The 23,668-nt window shown below is 35.5% G+C and overlaps 3 protein-coding genes across 4 annotated transcripts; 1 reads left to right on the forward strand and 2 right to left on the reverse strand.

Moving 5' to 3' along the window:
- Window positions 1–4,066: 4,066 nt before the first annotated feature.
- Window positions 4,067–7,030, reverse strand: LOC110789268 (uncharacterized). The gene is made up of 4 exons (XM_021993918.2): window positions 6,822–7,030; window positions 6,486–6,593; window positions 5,005–5,175; window positions 4,067–4,517 (listed from the first exon to the last, which is right to left on the reverse strand). Exons 1-4 carry the CDS (start codon window positions 6,921–6,923, stop codon window positions 4,392–4,394), a joined length of 507 nt encoding a protein of 168 aa, XP_021849610.1. The 5' UTR covers window positions 6,924–7,030; the 3' UTR covers window positions 4,067–4,391.
- Window positions 7,031–7,562: 532 nt separating this feature from the next.
- LOC130472275 (uncharacterized) lies at window positions 7,563–9,821 on the forward strand. Of its 2 annotated transcripts, none has more exons than XM_056842824.1 (7): window positions 7,563–7,835; window positions 7,949–8,038; window positions 8,115–8,366; window positions 8,493–8,654; window positions 8,747–8,800; window positions 9,116–9,262; window positions 9,349–9,821. In XM_056842824.1, the coding sequence occupies exons 1-7, from the start codon at window positions 7,695–7,697 to the stop codon at window positions 9,736–9,738; spliced, it is 1,236 nt and encodes a 411-aa protein (XP_056698802.1). In that variant the 5' UTR covers window positions 7,563–7,694; the 3' UTR covers window positions 9,739–9,821. The 2 variants fall into 2 exon arrangements, with proteins under 2 accessions (XP_056698802.1, XP_056698812.1); XM_056842834.1 differs by having other exon boundaries at window positions 7,952–8,038.
- Window positions 9,822–9,846: 25 nt separating this feature from the next.
- On the reverse strand, window positions 9,847–16,721 carry LOC110789269 (protein EARLY FLOWERING 3). Its single transcript, XM_021993919.2, has 4 exons — window positions 15,748–16,721; window positions 13,051–13,850; window positions 11,205–11,256; window positions 9,847–11,116 (listed from the first exon to the last, which is right to left on the reverse strand). Exons 1-4 carry the CDS (start codon window positions 15,955–15,957, stop codon window positions 10,115–10,117), a joined length of 2,064 nt encoding a protein of 687 aa, XP_021849611.1. The 5' UTR covers window positions 15,958–16,721; the 3' UTR covers window positions 9,847–10,114.
- Between the last annotated feature and the right edge of the window lie 6,947 nt (window positions 16,722–23,668).

The raw sequence follows: 23,668 nt of genomic DNA on the forward strand, positions 1-23,668 counted from the left end.
AACTGTAATTGCCGTTGCACCCGTGTTGAATTATTGCATTCATTTTCAGCGGCAAGGATATTTGTTTGGAGTTCGGACTAGTCTACACAGTTGGTCCCTAACACAAATCGGCTAGCTGCATAGTGCATAGAACCAACAAATTTTTTTGGGGTGATTTTGTCACTATTTTTTGTGAAATTTGTTTCTTACTCCCTAGTCCGTACAAGCTACAGGGCATATAAAAATACTATCAAGTTTTAAGTTCAAATTCAAGTGGCAAATAAGGGTAATAAAAACACTATGTTAATTAATCTCTCGATTTTCTTAGACCTCGTTATAGTTTGTGATTTGTTTTTTGGTTTTACTGCGAAGAGTTCCTAGCTGAGGTTTTTTCAATACTCGAGACATTGGTTAAGGAGTAAAATGTCTTTAATCACTCATGATAATTTCAATTAGATATAACTAGATTTTAGCCCGTGCGATGCACGGCTTCTATTAAATTATTATTTTTAAATAAAAATCTTATGTATATACCACTTTTATATATTAGATTAGATTAGTTTTTGATTTTGCATTGAATTTCATTTTAGATTTTTTTTTAATTATGAGAGTGTTTGTTTTTGTTGTATATGCATAATATTAATTAATTTCATTTTAGCCCGTGCGATACACGGATTCTATTAAATTGTTATGTTTAAATAAAACTCCTATGTATATACCAATTTTATATACTTCGTATTAGATTAAATTAGTTTTTGATTTTGCATTGAATTTCATTTTAGATTTTTTTTAAAAAAAATTTATGAGAGTGTTTGTTTATGGATGAAATTGTATATGCGTAATATTATTAATTAATTAATTAAAAAAATATCTACGTGGCGTTTAATTATTTATATACGTGGCACTCGACTTTTTTAATTCAAAATTAATTTTGAAATCTTATTTTTCATTGGCCGACACCATTAGATTTCCTACATGGCGTTCTAATATTGGATAATGAATTTTATTTATTTTATTTTAGATTAGTGTTTTATTTTGAATGAATTTTATTTTAGATTTTTTTTTAAAATTATTATAGTGTTTGATTTTAGATGGAGTTGTATATGTTAGTAATTAATTAATTAAAATATCTACGAGGCACCTAATTAATTATCTACGTGGCACTTGATTTTTTTAATTAAAAAAGAAATTAGAGATCTTATTTTTCATTGGCCGAAACCATTAGTAATCCTAGGTGGCGCTCTATTCTTTCAACAAATATGCCTCCTTTATATATGTACTAGATTAGGTACCGCGCACGCACGAATATTTAAAAATTATTATTTGATCATCTTTTTTATAAATTTTTTAATTGAATTATTTATCCCTTAAATCTATTGTGTACTACGTAATTAATAATCTCGAATATACTCATTTTATCATATTTTAACTTACTACGTATTATATATTTTATATGTTTAATTTGATGATCTCACTAAAATATTTGATATATTTAATATGCTAATTTGACCAAAATATCGAGTTAGAATATTTTTTATTATTGATATGACAGTTTGACTAAAATTTTACCAACACTTTAATAATGGAATATTCCATAATCCTATATTTTTTCCATATATAAACATTTATACAAAAGGAGAGAAAATAATAAATAAATAAAAATAAAATGTCTTTTTAAGAAAGAGTTTTTGGCGGGAAAAATTTTCACCAGGAAGTGACACGTGTCATTCCTGGTGTCTCTTTTAGTATATAGTAATAGATAGATATTAGATTTATGACTTGTAAATTGGGTTAACCATTATATCCTTGCTTAGGATGAGAGGATAGTACGAGAATGATAAAACCACTAAAAGGGAATTCATGTGAAATTAGTTTGTGTACTCGTACTAAATTTATAATCAATACCTAGTATTTAAAAAGGAAAACCAACTTCATTTTAATGACACATAAGCAACACCATTTTGAAGACACGTGGCGGACACATAATCATCACCACTTAGAAGACACGTGGCGGACACATAATCATCACCACTTAGAAGACACGTGGCCAAGAATACATAATCAATTCTTCATTTAATACACAATAAGTCACCTCAACATTTCATCATTTCCTTTCCAATTTAGTTTAACAGTTTAGAACAATTTAATTAGAGACATTGATTAATACATTGGCGGTTATGGTGAATCAAGAATGAGAAACGTTTCAGATGGTTATAATTCTCGGGTTAATAAATTTGACTATTTATTAAACCTACATGTTTACAATATTTTATAGACCGACATTCCTTCCTAACTTATTTTTCTAAATTTCTTCATTATGAAGAATTTTACTATTTTCCAATAGGTGGCTGGAAGTTAGAATTATGTTATTAACTTCTAATTCATGCCCACCCCATTGTTTTCTGGAAAAATATATCTTCTAATGAGGTTGGTATTAGTTAATGTTATCATTATATTAAATTTTTTAGCCCATTTAAATCAACGGTGCATCTTCTTTGCATCTCGTTGCCTGACTTGCCTCAATATTAATAATCATCATATTTCAAGTTCTTTTACAAACGACTTAAAAAACCGACAACATGGATGCATTTTTGTTTTGAAATGTGTATGACATCTACTACTACCACACCCCTAACTCTGTAAGCATATTTTCGAGTTTTTAAAAAATGGTTTAGTCTTTGATATTTTCCAGAATTTTGACATATCACGTCTGGTTAGCTTGATCAACAACTCTTAATTCTTAGGTCATTTTTCTTTTTGTTAATTTTCTTGATTGTGATGCAAGATATGGTGCAAAACTTCATGTATACTTGGCAATTGAAACATTGCTTTTTAATCCAACAAACAACAATTGTGGATTTCTTATCATATTGAAGATTTGTGGATTTCTTTGGTTTAATCCAAAGAATACATATGATTAGCTTAGTTACTAGCATATTTCTCTTATTATCATTTTTTAAAAAACCCCTTGGATAAAAGCTATACTCCTAAACTAAGAATGTATTTGTGGTCTTGTGGGAGCTCATAATATATTCCATAAAAGTAATCCTTCCACCCAATATATCTTGGAAATTTTAGTTTGTCTACGTACTATCAAAATTATTAGTGAAAGTTTTTAGTTAAATATTATACATTTATACCTTTATCATTTTGGTATGTAAATTTACCATTTTTTAATTGAGTTTCCTAAAATATAGCCCGTGCGTAGAACGGGCCAAAAACTAGTTGATTGAAATAACGTACTTAGTTTGTGTACTTGTACTAAATTTATGGAAGGTTGAAATAACGTTCTCGTACTTATTTTACTTGTTGATTGACATTCTCGTACTTATTAATTTTGGAGTGTGATTTTGTTGGATAAATAACAATTAACATGACTTATCAACCGTTGCAATAGTACCCACATTAAAATATGTATTTACTGATTTTTTTTGTCCAATATTAAAACTTAGACAGCAACTTGGTACAGAAGAACAATCAACATTGTCCACAGTCAAACATAATCAGTTAACTAGGAGTACTTGATTGTATAATTCTTAGTTGAGCTAAACAACACGACGATCTGGCCAGCCGACTGTCAAATCAGGTCATCGATCGGTTGAAAGTCGGGCATAATCGATTCAGGTATAATCGGATAATATAGTTGTGCGGGTTCATAATGCTTATGCAGACAGAATGTATGAACTTTTTTTGGGGTCATTTCGATTTTTGTCAAAAATCAGTTGAATAGGGTCAGTTTTTGACCGCCTTCGCCCAACCCTACCCAAAACCCTAATCTAAATGAAACAAAAAAAAATCTCGTTAATCCATTAACCACTAAAACAAAACAACATGCCTTTGCGCGGTGCATTCCTTGAAAACCATGAAAAACGCAGAGGAAGCACTCTCTGATTTCACAGAACTGGACAATACAATATGGTGTAGCATACAAGAATAGAAATCAATCCATCTTTAAAATGACTTTTTTTTACTTCGAATTCCTTACAGCCCTTCATTTACCTCAGAAAAAAAAAGAGTTTCAAGCATATCAAAAGAATTCTTGGCAGCAAAAACATTTTAATGGAACGTTTTTTATACGACAAAAGACTCGAAAACAAAAAATCATGGATTGATGCTATAAAATATATTCTCTGCAAGGAAAAACCGGAATTAGCAGTTGCACTGCACCAACCATTTCACATAGCATCAAAGCCAGCAAAGACCAAGCATTTGGGGAGATACAAGTTCTGGTAACCAAGAAACAGAATGCAGTTATCAAGCTGTACTAAGCTGACTTACATTACTACATTAGCAAAGACTTTTTTTGGTAATCTTTATACGTTTTTTATGTACCAGTTCAATTCACACTTCGTTTCGTCAGTGTCTGGGTACCGCCATCTACACTCCTTCCCCTCTCCCCCACAAACTCTGGTTTATGTCTTCACCACATCAAAACGTGATTGCAGGTTGCTGATTGAAGTTGGCATTTTCCCTTTTTCATCATAATCAGCCCAATCCCCATCCGACAGGTCCACGTTCTCAAACACAGTGCCAGCAGTCTGTACAAATAAGACTAGGCTTATATCAGAAAAGCACTAAAGTATAGATGGCATATAAACTCAAAAGAAAAAACAATCTAACAACAATGTCATTTTCAAAAGTATTTCTCCCAAACTTATATGGGAAAACCAGCAGATTGCTATCCTTCCATAGACAAAAGCTCGTGCAGAGAGCGAGAAACAGTCACAATTAGGTACATCACTGAGGCCCCACATCAATGATAAGTAAGCTTATCCTATTGACATGAGACATGATTGACTAGTACAGATGAGCACAGGGTGAAGCAATGGAGGGGAAGGGGTATTCATGGTGATGTTGGCATGAGGAAAACACAACAGCCCAAATGTTATGCCTACAGAAACTACCATCACATGAAAAAGTAAACAATATGGGTATTGCATAAAGAATTTGAAGTGCTTCACATGCTACCAAACAATGGATGAATCTAGCAAATTTCGTTAAACAAACCACACAAGAAAGACTTACAGTTACAATTTTCCACTGATCACCACCAAAGGAGTAGGCCACTGGCTCCAAACCCCGGCAATCAAAGCTCATCATAGGGGCATACTTTCCTTCTTCACAGTCATCACCGGTTAGAGGGCGGCCAGATTTTGGTATCATCGTAATAGTACCATCCCTACCGCATAACTTGCACTGAGATAATAAAGGGTCGTTTCATTAGCAATCACCGTCATCAGAGTTGGAAAACCAAAAATTTAGTAGGCAGTATCACAGAAAAACAATATAGCTTTTTTTATTGAAGGAAGGGAACAAGTTTAACAACTCAGAATATTTCTACATATATAAAGTATAGGAAACAAGTGTCGGTTAAGTGTAATTCGTATAAAAATTGGAAAGGCAATACACGACTCATCGACTCATGCAGATTAAGCTCACTCGATAGCCACATGACATCTAGGCTTATTTAGGAGTACGGCTTTTGCAACGAAGCACAACCAAATATCACTACAATCAGCACACCATTATTGAAAAAGATGTTAATTGTAAGAAAATGAATGAATGAATGGTAAATAAAAGACTCCTATTAGCCAACTACAGAACAAGCAAAACTAATACTATTAGCCAACTACGAAACTAGCACAATTAATCCTATTAGCCAATTACAGAATTGCACTTGTTCCTATTAGCTAACTACAAAACTGGCACAAATTCAAGAATTCATTCCCCAAGTGCCTAACATAAGACATATTAGGCAAGTTCAGAATAAATTATCCTGAGAAATCAATTTTTTATACGAAGTATCAAACTTGAACATTATCTTATGTTCATCTGTTATAAAACGAGACAGAATTAGGTATGCCTTTTCTCAAGGTTGTGAATCTGTAATGGGAGGGCTGGGGAGTCCTTATGTGTTCTCTTTCCCTGGAGAGATAACTGGTATTTCGGTAGATCAATCAGCCCTTAAACAAAAACGATATACAGTACCTTCCCAAATACTTTTTCATTACGGCCCCTTCTTCTTCTGGGGAGAACTTGTTCCATTGTTGCCCGATTCCCATTTCTTATTTTTACATAAACCAAATATTAATTGAGGCAGCAGGAACCGATTTCTTGACAACCCCGGGAGAGGAAAATTAAAGCTCCTAATTGCTACAAATTCAACTCATTTCAAACTCAGGGTCATTCAACTCATGTCTAGTACATTGGCGAAAATTAAAGCTCCTAAATGCTACAAATTCTCAATCACTTTGAAACACTTCCTTTCACAATTAGATTCCTCACTTGCTATAAAAATGGACTTTATAAACACTCATCAGCTTATAGATAACACACCTTTTAAGGCCAGACTATGCAAAATACTACCTCCACCCGGATTCAGTTGTGACATTACCGGTTCAAATACCACTAACAAGTATCAAAGTGACAATTAATCCTAGAAGATAGAGTACAACCAAATCATAATAGAACAATAGGAGTAGCTTATTAGAGATATAGAGATAAACCTTCTGGACGAGATTAGCATTGCCGCGACTCTTAGGAATAGGAACAACCTCTCCCAACACCACATAAGTCTCCTTCTCAGTCACCTCTCCACAATTCCCACATTTCAGCTGCAAAAACACAAATTGAATGGCAATAAATCAAATTCAGCTCCAAAATTATGAGTTCTGGGGATTGCAATGAGGCGGGTTAGATGCGAATACGAATACCCCCATTCCCCAAAGTCCCAAACTACCTATTAGCCATGGTGGTGGGTACAAATCAAACACCCACAACCGCTCAAGCGGGTACAAGTAAAATAACACAAAAATCATAGAGGTAGAAAGAGAAAGGAAAACCTTAAAGTAGTAAGTGAAGTTAGGATCATCGCAACCGCCCATAGGCTGAATGCTGGAAACATTGTCGACCTCAGCAGTGATCATCAGGTTAAAGGTCACCATTTTCGCCTTTCGTTGGCGTTGATTCTAAGCTTTCTCTCTCTTGCACTGTTGAAATTGTTGAACTGGAACCAAAATGGATTATCGTTGTTCGGTTGTTGAATTGGGTTCTCATTGTTCGGTTTTAGGCTTTTTTTTTAGCCTATGGCTAGTATTTGATTTTTTGGGCCGAATTGCTACATGGACTCTGGCTATTTTGAATTCAGCCCTTTTTGTCATAACATGAGTAAAAATGAGGAGACTTGAGAAATCGACCAAAATCATATTTTGTCTGAACTTATATTAATAAACAATGGAGAATATGGGTAAAAGTTATCAAAATTGGAATTGTAACTCCTAAAAAAATATGGTCGGCAGGATAAATTGCAACTACTTACAAGATATGGAGGGAGTAGTACTATTAAAATGATAAAAGAAAACCTTTGGAATGGATAAACATACGGACATACCTTTAGTTTCAAAGTACCCCTTAAATTTCATGATGAACCTTGCTTAATTTATGCTAGGAAGATCACAAAGTTAATATGTTGATGGTATTGTGAATGACTTAGTAGCTGAATGTCACGCAAAGTGTGGTATGCTAGCTAGGAAGATCACAGAGAACTTTGAAACTATAAATTCCAGATGTTATAGCAAACAAGATTCAAATGATTAGAAGGTAAATCATCATATTAATGTGCTTCGTAGAAGTCCACTTTATATTTATCGAATAAAACCAGGATTCAGTACATTATTTACTTGTGCACAACAAAAGAAACTTTTGAAGTAAAAGATATGAGTGGATTGAGATGGTTGATTGTTCTGTTTGTTTTTACTTATGCTGGTAACAAGATCACAGGAGTAAACACGATTTCAAAGAAAACGGTGGAGATTCGGGCTAGTATGAAGCATAAGCATGCTGTAAAAAGCATCCAGGTTTTTTGTTTTTCCTGTCTGTTTCAGTCTACAGCAAAGTACTTATTCTTGTTCTTAACACAACAATGAAAAGAAACTAAGTAGCCTACTTGTTTTCTCTATGTTGGTCTTAGCAGAGCGAAGATGGCGATATTATGGACTGTGTTGACATCTACAAGCAGCCAGCATTTGATCATCCTGCTCTAAGAAATCACAAAATTCAGGTTTCATGCTTAACTTTTCCTGTTTATGTTTAAACTATGTTGTTTCTGGTTTCTAACCTTTTTTTTCCTGTTTCAGATGGCTCCAAGCTCCATGAAAACAATGCAGATGGAAGCTGTGTCAGGGAACAAAGAGTCAAGCATGATTCAAACATTTCAGTTATGGAGAAAGAATGGAAGTTGTCCCACTGGAACAATTCCTATTCGAAGAATCAGAGATATCAAAAGCTATTCATCACAAAACTATGGAAAGAAGGTTCCTAGCTTTCCCTTTCACCCAAAGAAGCCCAATGTCGATAGAAATTCCAACAATCTCGAAGTAAACCGTTCGGTAAACTCCTATGATCCCATCACCTTTGTGAACAAACATTATTTTTTATCTGAATTTAATTATCAGTTAAGATTGTTGAAATGTATCTTGCATATTTTGATAGGGATTTTTTTGGGTTTTTAACAGCTGGCGATTCTGATGACTGATGGATTTAACTTCCAAGGTGCCAAGGCAGACATTAAAGTCTGGACTCCAAACGTAGAACATGATGATGAGTATAGTGCTTCTCGTATAGCTCTAAAAACAGGCCATTACTCTAGCTATGAAAGTCTTGAGTCTGGATGGGCGGTTTGTTACATAAACTCGGCCTACAACTTGTCTTTTCTGTATTGTTCCTGATATTGATTCTTAATATTGCTGTATTTATTTATCACCTTCAGGTGAATCCAAGCGTGTATGGTGATAAAGATACTCGGATATACACATATTGGACGGTATGCCTTAACACGTAATTTTAGTTATTTACTCTATCCACCCCCCTCACATGAAAGCCCTTTGAGCTTGAAGTGTGGATGCAGCATGAGCATCCTCATACCCAACGCTATTCCACTTTGAAAGGTGGGGTGGATGAGATTTGAACCCATGACCTTTGTGTCATTCTGGCTCTAATACCATGTCAAATGACCAACTCGACAAAAAACTTAATAAGTTGATGGTTGAAACTCCAAGATTAGTTTTATACTCTATCAATTTGTAAAGTATAGATTCTTATTGGGGGTGTTGCTTATACTGGTTCTCTTGTGTAATAGGTTGATGGTTCTCACGCAACAGGTTGCTTTGATCTCTTTTGTCCCGGTTTTATACAGACTAGCAGTGAAATAGCTCTTGGTGGTGTAATTCGATCAATCCCTGTTCCCGGTGGACTTCCATGGATCATGACACTACACATTGTTAAGGTTTAGGAAAATGAAATGATGAATCTGCATTTGATGACACTACACATTTTTAACTTTCTAAAATAAATATGTTGCATATATTGTAGGATCCAATAACCATGAATTGGTGGCTGCAGTACCAGGAAACAGTCACGATAGGTTACTGGCCTGCTGAATTATTTGAGAGCTTAAGTATAACAGCAGCATCAGTTCAGTGGGGAGGGGAAGTATATAGCTCGAGGCTTCAGCATCCAGGTCATACTCAGACTGAGATGGGGAGTGGAGAATTACCAGACTGGGTTCAAGGAACCTCAGGTTGGTTCAAGAGAATACGTATTCAGGGATATTCTATGTACCTTAGGTATCCCGATTGGGTATACACTTATAAAGATGACTACAATTGCTATAATCTCAGATTACATTGGGAATATGTTGCTGATCCTGAATTCTTCTTTGGTGGCCCTGGCAAGGGCTGGGAGAGCTGGCGATGTAATTAGTCATCATTACATACCCACTGCACTTCCTGCTTGTTCCTTCATTTCTACTGCTAATAAAATCAACTTCCTCTTATTACTGCAAATCCTATAATTTAATCACACCAAATATTGTGTTTAACCATCACTATAATTAAGAGGTATCAGACACAAATTATAGTGTGACAACCCAGTTCAAAACAGAATTTCCAGGAGACAATCTTAAGTCTTAACATGGATTAGTACATAACCTCAGGGAAATACAATATCTACAGATCAGTCACCCTATAACACAAGCTTTCTACATGATACAAAGTATTTGTCATCAAAGAGAACAGTTAAGTAACAAAATTATGTAGACTAAATCAGCCCCGAGAATTTGTATTCATCAACACCGGGTTTAATTGAACTCATACTGCCGTCTTTCATCTTGTATAGACTGGAAAATACGTGCTGCTGATTCCCTAGTAGATTTATGTGGAACGACTCTGATAACTCTAGTTGGCTTTTCAGTTGGAGAGCCCTCCCCAGGCTCAGAGATCTGGGTCGTTGGAGCTGCGGGGAAAAGAGGAAGTGCATCTCTTCCTTTCATGAGAGGAACTGTACCTGTTTCCTGTGTTCTCTCACTAGGGCTGCTTGCTGTGCTTCCTTGCACCTCGCGTTCCTTTGGGGGGCGAGGTCTTGGTGCAATAGCTTCATTCTTTTGACTAGCCATATTCAATGAACCCTGATGTTGAATGCTGCCAAAATTAGCACTGGCCCCCACAGGCTGACCCGTTTGACTATATGGGTTTGGGTTTGGGCCTGAGAACTGGTTCAGTTGTTCCACAGTTGACCCTGATACACTTGGGCTCATCATGGGCATGCCATACGGAGGAAAGTAACCCTGCCCACCGAAATGCATGCCAGGTGGCATTCCCATCCCTTGTAGATAATGCGGATAAGCAGGATTCATGACAGGTGTCAGGCCTTCAGGCCCACAAATTGGCCCCGTAAAACCAGGTGCAGGATATGGTTTGTATACAAGACCTTCTGAAGGGGTCATTACAGGGACCAACCATTGATGAGGACCTGGTGATTGGTGGAAGCTCCAAGGATTCATTTTCGGATCCATATTGACCGGTGGAATTGTGTTGACAGAGGAAGGCTGATGATAGGCTGCAGACGCGATAGCATTTTGAGATTGGACTGGAGGTGACTTAGCAACTGCATTCTCAGCTGTACCTTCCATCTTATCAGTTTCCTTGCGGGAATCATCCTTTGACGCACTTTTATGAGTAAGAGCTTTTACTGCATACTCTGACGAATATTTTTTCACAGAAGAATCCTTCAATGAAACTTTACCCACAAAAGCAGTACCTTCTAGTAGCAAATCTGGGGATTCTGCAATAAGTTTTTGTACCTGCAAAAAGTTCCAAAGGTTTCAACTTTGAAGTTTAAACACAGAACAAATGTAGTAGCACAAGTCCTCCTATGTAACTCCGAAGTACCTTTATCAATCTGTGCAACTCGAATATTTGAACAGCAAACAACCTTTGCTGACTGTAAAGAGTAAGATAAGTTGGATTAAGAGCAGAGAAAAATGAATAAGCTAAAAGTCCCACTACAATAGAATGTACTTCATCAGAACCACGTTTGGATAGACATAACTGGATAATTTAAAAGAACTACCCATACAGATCTTAACAAGCACCAAATTTTATGGTAAGCATAATACTTCAAAACGAATGACAAATGTTTTCAATTGTCATGCGCAAATATATGTACCCAGAAGAAAGGAAAACAACATAAAGCATAGAAATTCACAAGGTTCTCAAATCATTAAGCAACCCAACATAAAGCATAGAAAACAACATTTTCTAAATCATTAGGCTTCTCAAAGGCAAGATTTAGAAACAATGCAATTCATTCAATTATGTGTTTGCATCTACCTATCTACAACTCTACAAGCACCAATGCCTACATAGAGAAAATCGCAAATTTTTTAATGCTTAGGCACAGGGTAACAGGACAATTGTGTCCAGTAGGAATCCTCACATATATGATGCAGCTTTCTAGGAGATAGTTGATTCCCATTGGTACTTACCAATCTATCATAAGTGCAGCATGATAAATTTGTCATACACCACTTTGTACAATAAGCTAAATGAAATGTGGACCACTTCACCACCACACTAATTTTCCTCATAATACACACCCCTTGAGCACCTAGGAGAACTTACCTAAGCATGATGGTTAGCCAAGCAATATCAAGACATAACACAGAATACATTCACCAAAGACAGAGATAAAAGACAATAATTCATGGATGATCCACCGGCTCAAGACCCTCGTGGCACCAAATGCATTGGAAATCGTCCTAGATGTTTTAAGATGAACCGGTGCTGGAATTTATGAAGGTTTTCTGACCATACAATAGGAGGAACTGATGATCTCCACAACATCAATATTCCTCCCTTAAAGCAAGTTTCACACATCTGCTTACAGTAGCACAAAAATATTCACCACGACCTGCCAGTTAACATGTATCCGACATTTGAGAAAAACTTTCAAACAACAAATATAAAACAGCATCATGTAGGCAGAGAACTCTCTTGAAGATCAGAATTTCTAAATATCCACATCGATATCCATGGAAACTCAATCTTTGAAACCATACTAAAACTCAGTTACAATCTCCCTCTCGGGTAAGGTCAATGAAAGGGTCACTGTTTGGACCACATAATCCATATAACAACAAGCAGTCCAAAAAGTGACCCTTCAATTGAACCCACGCAAATTATGATGTCAGAATTCTAATATTCCACCTGCCCCGTAACTGGGAAGGAATTTTTTTTATATATAAAATTGATTGTCCCAAAGTATAGTACGGAGTAATAAGTTTGTCACTGTATGGCTGAAATTGTACGAAGTATTAGAATTACGCAAAAAGAGAGTGGAAGAAAGTAATAAATGTATATCTCCTTATTTTTCTTCATTCTAAAATCGCCAGTTGTCATGGTATTTTTGGGATGGAGGGAGCAATATTTTTCTTTTAACAATAGGGAACCATTGATTTATGTAAGAAAGCAATGATACATGCCGACAATTAACGCCAAACAAGCTATGGATAAATAGAGCATGTGCAGAGAGAGACGGAGGAAACAGTGAATGGTATAAATTAACCCAGCATCTAAAAGAAGCCACAACATATGATTTTATCATATTGCCATTCAAAAATTCTATCATTTTATCATATTGCCATTCAAAAATCCAATCATTTTATCAATATTGCCATTCAAAAATCCAATTCACAATGGGTAAAAACGGACATTCGTGGACTGTTAAGATACTTACGTGGAAATAGCAGTTCTAGCTTTCCAAAAATGTTTGTGGCCTATTACGCGAACAACATCATCAGGAGATATGTCCAATTCAGATGTATCCTCCATGGATGTTTCAGAGACAGCATCCCCTTTATCTAAGCCTTCTTTCTCCAATGCCCGATATTCTTCTACCCTTTGCATTTCACTGCCAATCTCGTTATCACCCCTATAATGACGAGGAGTATGACTCGGCCTCGAGGTAATTTCTTTTCTAGGGTAGTCCAATGGCTGTTGGGTAACACCTATACCATTTGTAGCATTTACGGGAGATACATTGTCATCATGGTCCTGTCGTAAGCTGCCATCTGTATTCTCTAAACTAATCACTCTGTATTTATCTCGATATTCACTCTGTTCACAAGCATCTTTCCTCCAATCCTTTTCCCTCATCAATATATCAGATGTGTATCTTGTAGGAGTATCACATGCTCTTGAGCTTCTTCCATCCAGATTTTTTGTTTGTTGCTTTGAGATGAGATCTACACTATTTCTCTGGTCAGTCTCTATTTCACCGGCGCTTGGAAGCGCTGTTGAATGACTTGAACCAAAATGATTGTGTCTTCCCTCGTGCATACTATTTTGACTTTTGCCACTATATAGTTTCGTTCCAGGTTGAGAAAAAATGGGAACCATAAAATCATCATCTTCCAACGGCTGCTTCCGATTACTCACATTCACCACTTCCGGACGACTTACTTGAACCTCGTCATAAGATGAGGTTATGGGTGGTCGATATAGAGGGAAATACATACTTTGTTCATGGCCTGTACCCTGTATTCATACACCAAACACGAAAAGAAGAAAATTTCTAATCGTCAACCAGATCTGATCAGTCAATGGAGGCCATGCACGAATAGGAAATTAACTGACGACACAGTAGAGAAATTGAATAAGAATACAGATTAAACGATGCAAGGCCAATAGTATTAGACAACTCATGGCCCTATTCAAATTATAACTTGTAATCTCACTTCAGTTTCTTTGCCAACAAGGAACGCTATATTATGAATATGGTTTACTCAATTCTCCAGAGAAAGAAAAGAAAGGATGGAAGGGCGGAAAATAACAGCTTTCACCATATTTCAAAGCTGACTCTATCACCAATATGCAGAAAATCAGGGCAACCAATACAAAATTAACAGACAATCAACAATAAGTTATTTCTACAAGGTCACAGCCATCATTCAATTTCTTTACTGCAACAATTCAACTTATCATCAAACTCTAAATTTCACAAAGTCAGCCTCACCGTCAACATGCTTACAGGTATGTCCGGGGGTTCAGAAAGTAGCTTTAATCTAATGGTGGTCATAGGTTGAGAGCGTGAATTAAACTCCTGAGGTCAAGCCTCAAATTGTTAGTCAATAGCTCTGAAGGCTTTCGTGATAGGTTTGAATCCTGCTTCACGAGAAACTTTCTCGACCAGCAAAGAATAGGTGATGTCATTGATGGAATGCTTATAGCCTCTTTAGCTGTAATTATATCCTTAGTTCAATCTTCATATGTTATAAGCCTTTACTTAATACTCCCTCCGTCCCTTAATACTCACACCGCTTTCCTTTCCGGGCCGTCCCTTAATACTTGCACCGCTTCTATAAATGGAAATTTTTACCAATATTATATTATTTCTCACTTACCTACTAACCCCACCTACACCCCTACTCCCTACAAAAAATCATTTAAAAACTCACACCCCCCACTCACCACTCTCCACCCTTACACATTTCCCACTAACTATATTAAAAAAATATCCCACTATCAACTAACACACATTAAATTAATAAGTCAATTGAAGTGTCTTAAACTCCGCACCGGTCAAACCGGTGCGAGTATTAATGGACGGAGGGAGTATAAATATTAAGAGGCTGCATCTAAGAATTTGACCATCGCTATCAACTGACTTTTCATTGATTTCTCATTTTGGGATCTGATTAGAGCAATTCAAAGCTAGTCTCTTTTCCCTTTTCTTTTCGAGATTGGGTCAATAACCAAAATCTCTTGCCACTTTGCCAGTACATAAAATTAGACATTTCACAAGATGTGGCACCTTGAGGAGAGAAAATCATTTATCAACATTTAAAGCAAGCCAATCAGGCAAACTAGAGATGACAAACGTAAACACTAAAGCAGGACATTTTCACACACAAAAATTGAGGGACTCTTTTATGTTGAAGATGGGTTTAGAGACAATCCAAACAACTGGAATACTAGATTGATGTAAAAACACCAATCAAGTTGAATGATTCAAGTCAAATACTAGGAAAAAAACCTAGGAGTTCAAAAGAAGGAAAGTCCAGCCTCATAACAAAATAATCCATAGCTTCTACAAGGATAAAAGGATTGACTATGCTTTGCAGTTTCCACTTACAACTGACAACAGCAAGCAAATTTCCACCAAAATCACTACATTTAGCTCAGTAACATAGGGATTCTGCAGCATACAACTGCTTACCGGAGACTTAATCTTTTATCCACACAAATACAGTCAAGTCCTAAGCACACAAAGGCAAGGGCCATATATTCTAATCACACAAATTAACTACAGACATCGATAAATAACATAACAGTGACATTCCAATTAACTCAGCTACTCAAGCATGATGGAAAACCATCAAAACAAAGACAAAAACCAAAATTGTTTATGATTTGAAGAGCCTTAAAAGCTCACCTGCATTGTTGAGGGAGAAGGAGCTATAGAGTTGTTGCTATTGTGGTGAGCACCAGAATTGTACCGCTGCTGGGACGGTATTGTAAGCTGTTCATAGAGAGCCATCTTATTCCTAGGAGGTGCTCTTGGACCTCCTTTCCCTGTATCATTAACATGTAACCTTGGAAACATTGGTCCCATCATTTTATCATCATCTTTCCCTCTCTTCATCTTCTTTCACCCACTTCTCTATGTATTTTATCAAAATTCAACTTACTATCTTGCTCAAAACCCCAATGATCCCACTGGATCACCAATTAACCCCTCAATCAAAAACCCCAATTATCCAATTGATTCACCAAACAAACAACCCCTCAATCAAAAACACTCTAATTTGAATCACCAAACAAACAACCCATCAATCAAAACCCAACTATCCCATTAAATCCCCAAACAAATAACCTATCAATCAAAACCCTCAAATCTAACAGTAAAAACTAACAAAATCCCCAACTAAAGTGAAATTAAACACAAAACCTAGAAATTAGATATACCCAGAACTCAAAATCGCCAGAAATAGCATCCAAATGAAAACAAACTTTTTAAAGAGATAAAAAAAAAACCCAGAAAAGCTACCCTAAAAATCAAATACCTTAACTTTTTGCCAGACCTAAAAGCCAAAAACCTTTGTTTGGTATCCTCGTTGGAAACAAGCAAAGTCTCCTCCTCCGATTCAATCAAAAACTAACCGACATGCTGTAATTTGAAAATATTTTTCCCAATTGAAGATAGAAATCAGCAATACCAAACAAGGAACTACCTCTACTCATGAGAGAGAAAGAGAATAAATTTTAGAGAGAGAAACATGGAAAGATTGAAGCTTTGTCCTGTGGAAAAAGAGGAAAGAGCAAAAGTGCTGCTGAGTTTTTGTGGGTCCTGTTTGGATAAAGCTAAAAAACTCCCCAAATATTTGGTAATAATCAAAGATTTTGGACCTTTGGGTTTCTTATTTATGTTTATCTAACCAAACAGGGAAGCTGAAATCATCAAAAAGATTGTTTTTTTATTTTATGGGTTTGGTGGGCAATTGTAAGCCACATTAGATTTTAGTTCTTCTTTTTGCACTAGTGGAAGATGACAGTACAAGAGTAGGGTCAATAAAATGCAGATCAAAATCATGAAACTGGATTATTGTTAATCATGCTCCAAAGTACAGATTTATGGATTTGGGTGTATGTAAAGATCTCTTGTTGAAGAAAGGAGGTCTGATCTTCTGTTGCCGAAGAGGTAAAATCATTGTAGTAAATTGATTCAGTTCATGAATAATTGAATGACATCTGAAGGTGGTTATTTAAAGAAAATTTTGTGAACGTTGATATTTTAGTTTATCTCAAGTTAAAATTACCGCGGTAAATTGATTTTGTAAGAACACGTGAAGTGCAATTACAATGATAAGTAAGAAATGTCCCCAAAGTCAAAAGGTTTAGAAGATTCCGTAAATATTTTGAAAAAATATTAATTTTTTAGTTTGATTGAATTTTAAACATATTTTTTCATACCAAGAAAAAGAAGAGTCCACAATGGACAAATGCGGCTGTCATCTATTTCATGTTTTCACTAGATTATAACTATAGATGTTGTATGAGCATCTCCACAAAGATTGTCAATAATAATGGTCACCACTACAATAACACTAGATGATTCTCCTACGTGGTGTCTCCGCAATGGACAATTGATCGATGCTACAAAATTAGGTCGTCAAATCACCGGAAATATCTTAGTGAAACAAATTGAGCCCGGTTCACGCGAAGAGGGGAGATTCTTTCTGCTTTGCACCTCGTTTCCATCTAGTACTCCAAGCTCCAATATTCTTATTATATTATTATCCATTATATTTTGTCATATTTGACTCAATATTCGTTTTTCTTTGCAACTCATGTCCATCCATTATTCCAAGTTTAGTTGGTGTATTTGATCACAACCAATCATCCTAAATGTCAAGCATGACTACTAAAAAAGGTCGTATTTCTCTTATTACTTGCTCCTCCTAATTTTTTTTGATAAAGAGCCCTCTTCCAGCACTCCCACTAGTCTTTCACCCTGTATCTCAAGGGACTTCAAACGAGCATGGTCTTATAACATTCATTTTGTCGTTTTATGTTACTTTTTGGTACTTATTAAAAGGAAAATGTGTCAAAAAGTATCTTATGAACACACTTGTTAATTGTTATTGGACGATGTGCGTTAATGATGATAGGCTAACTAGTCAAAATGCAACGTCCTCCAAGTTATCAAAATTAAGCACCAAAATGAACTATATAAGATGACATGCTAAGTATTCATAGAGTGATCTTGCTACATAGAAACACGAAGACAAGACAAATAGCCCAACAAACATAAGAACAAAAGTGCAACTAAATATGCTAAGTCAACAAAGGAAAAACGCAACAGAAAAACATTGAAAAACATCTACCGGCATTAAGAACCGATGGTTTGGCTTAGCAAGAAGAGTACTACGTATAACTGAACACCAAAAATATGTTTGAGACAAATGTTATCCAACATATATCCATACAATGTACTCCCAAATCTGTTTCTCATTAAAATATATCACTATTATATATATATATATATATATATATATATATATATATATATATATATATATATATATATATATATATATATATAAGAGTTAATGTTTCTCTCATATTATATGCGATTAATGCATATATATTTCTGTTGTAATTATAAGTAAAACATTTATAAGCTTCCAAAGAGCGTGTTGTTTCTAAGTTATATAGCATGAAAATAAGGCATACACAACAATATTCAAAAAATTAACATTGATAAAAGGTATTTTATTCATACCACGAGCCTAGACTGTACGCCCTCTAAAGAGTTAAAGGTGTGGCCTTGAATCCTGGATAGGATCAAAGGTGACTTCAAAACCTTGAGGTGTAGGTGGATTCATTTGTATGGCACTATCTTTAACTCGCTCAATCGTGCTTATTGATTATCGGAACGTTAGAATTTTTAGCTACATTTTGAAACATTTTGGATCTCTTTTAGCATATTTTTAGGCGGAATTTTGACCTTTCTCGTTCAGTTGCCTCTTTATATTGAAATAGGCTTCATCATCTTTGTTGCACAAGAAATAAGGATAACATAATTAAGACACCAAGCATTATAGCAATGCCATATTCTAAAATATGAAGTTATAAGATGTAAATCATCAATGTCGAATATAAGTTTCATTAACAATTAGGGACATAATCTAACAAAACGCTGGAAAAGTTTATTTTTTCCACAAAAGATACTTGACGCCTTCAGAGAATGTGTTATTTGTACCAAGGCTTCAAGAGAAGCACCCTCCTGGCCTACAGAGGAATTATTACCGTTACTATCATTGTGAGCTTGCAAGTTTTCCAAGGCTCGAGCAACATGGTATATCAACCAATTTATTAGAAAGGTAAATTATATCTGCATTATATCTATTTTCATTTGGAAGTTAATTTAGAATGTGTGATGCATGCCTTTACATTATGTCTCCCAAGACCAGATTCCTCTCAGTATCTCCTCTCAACACCACTTACCAACCTTTAAAATAAAGACATTGTTATCCGTGAAGAGTGTAGATCCACTCCCACCACTTCACAACCCATGGCCACTACACTTACTGCCAGTCAGCGAGGCTAGCATGTTATACAACTGTCCGTTAGCACTCAAATCATATTTACCAATTCAATCAATATTCATATACCAATCTACCTCACCAGAAAATTAGGAATACGTAACGTCATAACCACAATAAAACAAGATCGGGATAGATAGATACACTCAATATGTCTTGGTCTAACACAAGTTTTATCAAGATTTTCGTAAAATTCTTCTTAAATGTTTCAATTGATTCTCCCTCTCTAATACTTCCACAGTAACAATTGAATAATTTACTAACCACAACGGGTTAGATTTATATACATCTATCGATCTTGAGAAGAATTCTATTGTCCTCGCTCTATTTGTTACATCAAGTATAATAAGAACCAATAGTTCTTACTTTATAAAGCTCATTCTCTTCCGAACACTTTGCAAAATTGTGGATTTCTCCCATAGTTACTGGAGCTCCCTGATGGCTTCAATGTACAAGGGAGAGTTGAAACCTCCACAAAGGAAAACAGGGCCACAATTTTGATTACAAAATCGCCAATGAATCTCCATAACTTAATTTTATGCTCAAGATTATTGTAGCCATGAATTTCTACAAAGTTGCATTCTCCATCAGATTGTAAATTCACCATATGAACACTGATAACTTGAGCACACACAACCAATATTGAGATATCTATAACATAAGGATTCCAACAAATCCAGATTCTTCTGTTATATATAGGCATGATTATAGTTGTTTATGACATTCCAGTTTGAAAGTACCTTCTTAGATACTTTAAGGAAGTTATTCTTCTTCACTCTAGTTTTAAGGAGGTCACAAAGACAAAGCTTGTTCTTCAGGAGAAAATGCTTATTTTGCTTGTGTTTGAACACCTTGTTGCAACCCCGTACGTTACAGAGCACCAACTTCATTTCTTCCCCAAGGGGAAGTTCTCCTGCCAGGATCTACAAATTCCAAAATAGGCGGCTCGATAGGTTTATCATAAGAATTATCTACTCGCACATCTGAATTTGGAGCAGTGCCAATGTTGAACTTAGCTACCGACCACAGTCCAAGATCCAACATGAGGATTTTTCTCATGACACTAAAAAATTATGCATCAATTAGAGATGAATTTTGAGACGGACACAATAAACGTCTCAAACTTGAGACGGATTACTAAAATTTCGTCTCTAAATTAACATTGAGGAGAAATTGTATATGGATTTAAAAAATTCTGTCTCAAATATGTAATGGATTTGCAAGAATTTCGTCTCAATTTTTTTTGAGACGTTGTAACGCCCCGACCTCTAATTCAAGTATTAAAGTATAATTAACAGCAGAATTAACCTAATTTGGTCGGGACATTACCTGCCGTAACTCCCTCTTGGGAATTACACGGCAACCATCAATCATAAACTATTAAAACTCCAAATTAATATAATAATCCTTTTATAATCCCAAAGCAAAAGTACATAACTCACTAAAAATCTTTAATTAAACTATTAAGTCTCAACTAAGTGAATATAATAATGGTGAAATTCCTCGCCACTATTCGTTTCCATCGTTTTCCGCAGTACCTAAAACAGAAAACAAAACGGTGAGCCGAAAACTCAGTAACGACTATCCTAGCAACGTAAATTCATTTCAATTCATTTGATTTAATAACACAGGGAGAATAGAATAAAGTAAAACATTTTATAAAGTCCTTTATTTAATTCATTCATAACTTTTGGGTTCACATGCTAGCCGTGGCAAGTATGACATGGTGGAACGTCTTCCACGATGGACCGCTATCCATAAAACATGGGGCCTTGGCCCGAAAACATGAGAGCCTTGGCTCAATGGGCGGATGCCCCATGGGTACATGCATGACCGAGAATCGTAACCTGTGAACATATACTGCCAAATGGACTAGGTCTTTCACTTTCATTTATCATGTTTCATTTAATTTTACATTTTAGCCTTTTACTTCAGTTGAAGTGGCATATTTCCTTTGGATCATGAGATAATAATAAAACATCATTTAGATCCTGAATCAATAAAATATCATTTATTTCCTGGCATCATAGAAACATCATTTCATTCATGGTTTCTTATAAATATCATTTTATAAGAATTTCAATCAGTCATATTATAATAAATAAACCAATCAAATCATATTTCATTTCCCGCAATTCATGAAATATGTTAAAACATTCAGTTCATAAATCAATCATAACGTTGTAATTTCATAATCGCATTTATAAGGGAATTGCGGGTACTAGCAATAGCCGTTAACTCACTTCCGCGATTCTGCTAAGGATTTTCCTTGGTTCGTTCGTCCTGAGCTCCGAGTCCAATTTCTTTCAAAATAATAAATCCTTGAATTAAATCCTTGAATTAGTACTAAATCAATAAATAATTTAAAATCAAACTTTTATAAAATCGTAAATTTATAAGTAATGAATTTATAAATAACGAATTTTAGTAAATATAATTTCGAAATTTAACGAAAATATTATTAATCGAATTTTCATATTTCATAAATCGATTTTCATGAAAATATATTTAAATTCAGTTTTTTTTTTTATTAATTCCAAGCTAGTGACTTTATTTTAGTAAAACCAAAAATTAAATACATATATATACATTTTTCCTTCTTGAAAAATAATAAACAATTTTATTAAAAATAATAATTAAAGTATCGAAATTTATTTAAGGCATGCAAATTAATTTAGAAATTCTGAACATACAATTCAGTTTGCAATTCACCCAAAAGGCCCAAATTGAAAGTTGGCCCAATCTGAAATTGGGTTTGGGATTTAAAACCAAAGTTTAAAATTGAATTTTGGTTTTGTTTCTGGGAAGGAATCATGGCAGGGGAGGAGAGAGCACGAGGAAACAGGGAATGGAAACCACGAAGAGGAGGGAAGAGAGGGGATGACGGTTGGGGCTGTGTTGCGCCGGTTAATTTGATGGTGGCGGTGGGTGGTTCGCGGCGGTGGAGCAGCGAGAGAGAGGAGGAGTGGAGCACGGTTTTTGGGTGAAAGCAGGGGAGCTTTTGTGGGGCGTTACTAGTGGTTTTGGGCTGGAGTAGGGTGGCACGACGGGTTATTTTGGGGCAGCAGTTGGTTGGCAAGGTGGTGATGGTGGCTGGAGGTGGTGGTGATGCTGAGTTGGTGGCTGCGGGTGTGGTGCAGCGAAGAGAAAAGAGGGAGGAGGCAGGGGGAGTTGCGACGTGGAAGGGAGAGAGAGCAGGGAGCTACGGTGGATGTGCGGTGGTGGTTGCGGCAGTCGAGTGGTTCTGGGTGCAGTGGTTGGTGGTGGTCGACAATGGTGGTTATATTGGTGGAATATGGTGGTCGTGGGCGGTGGTTTGAATTACAGAAAATCAAGGAGAGTGGAATTGATTTTGTATTCTGTTGATTTTTTGGAATTGAATTGAACAAAAATCTGATTTTGTAATTAGGTAGAGTGATGAACAAGGGGAAGTGCTTGGAGACCAAGGAATGTATACAGACTGAGTTTAGGGAAAAGGGGAGTCAAAAAGTGGGATTGTCTGGTTCACACGCCCAAAGAAGAAAAAAGAAGCTGGGTTTTGTTTCTTGTTTTTGGTGTTAGGCTTATTTCTGTAGTTTAGAAATGTTGATAAGTTTTTAGAAATTCTATTGCTATTTTTGGAAAATAAAAAAAATAGAAATGCTTAATAAAATAATTCTTTGTAAAATATCGTTAACGAAAATAAATAAATAAATTTTCGTTTATAAATTATCGTTTAAAATCAATCGTAAAATCGTTTAAATTAACGAAATTCGATTATTCGTAATTATTTAAAACGAAATTAAGCTAACAAATATTCTTAATTTTAATAAATCATGTTTAAAATTTCGGAGTATTACAGACGCCCTCTATAGAGACGTCCTATTTCCGTCTCAAATTCGTCTATAAGCATCATTTTGAGACATAATTGGACTATATAGAGACGAAATTACTCGTCTCTATAAAATGATTATTTTGTAGTGTGAATAGATTGGCTGATAAAGGAAGGTATTGGTACGCACAACACTAGTGCTAGGAGATACTATTTTTGGCAACCATATCCTCTTATACTTCACGCACACCCCAATTATTTGGAGGAGCTTGTTGTTTCTCCTCACTACAATCATGCCCAATAAGCTAACATACATTGCAATAAGGTATAAACCAAACAAATATCATCTCTTGTTCAAAACTCTTTCCTTGTAGGTCGTTAACCCTTATAGTTTATGGTCTTGGCAATGTAACATCCAGCTCCACTAAAGTTCCAGC

The sequence above is a fragment of the Spinacia oleracea genome, chromosome 1, assembly GCF_020520425.1.
Source record: "Spinacia oleracea cultivar Varoflay chromosome 1, BTI_SOV_V1, whole genome shotgun sequence".
Classification (NCBI taxonomy): domain Eukaryota; kingdom Viridiplantae; phylum Streptophyta; class Magnoliopsida; order Caryophyllales; family Amaranthaceae; genus Spinacia; species Spinacia oleracea.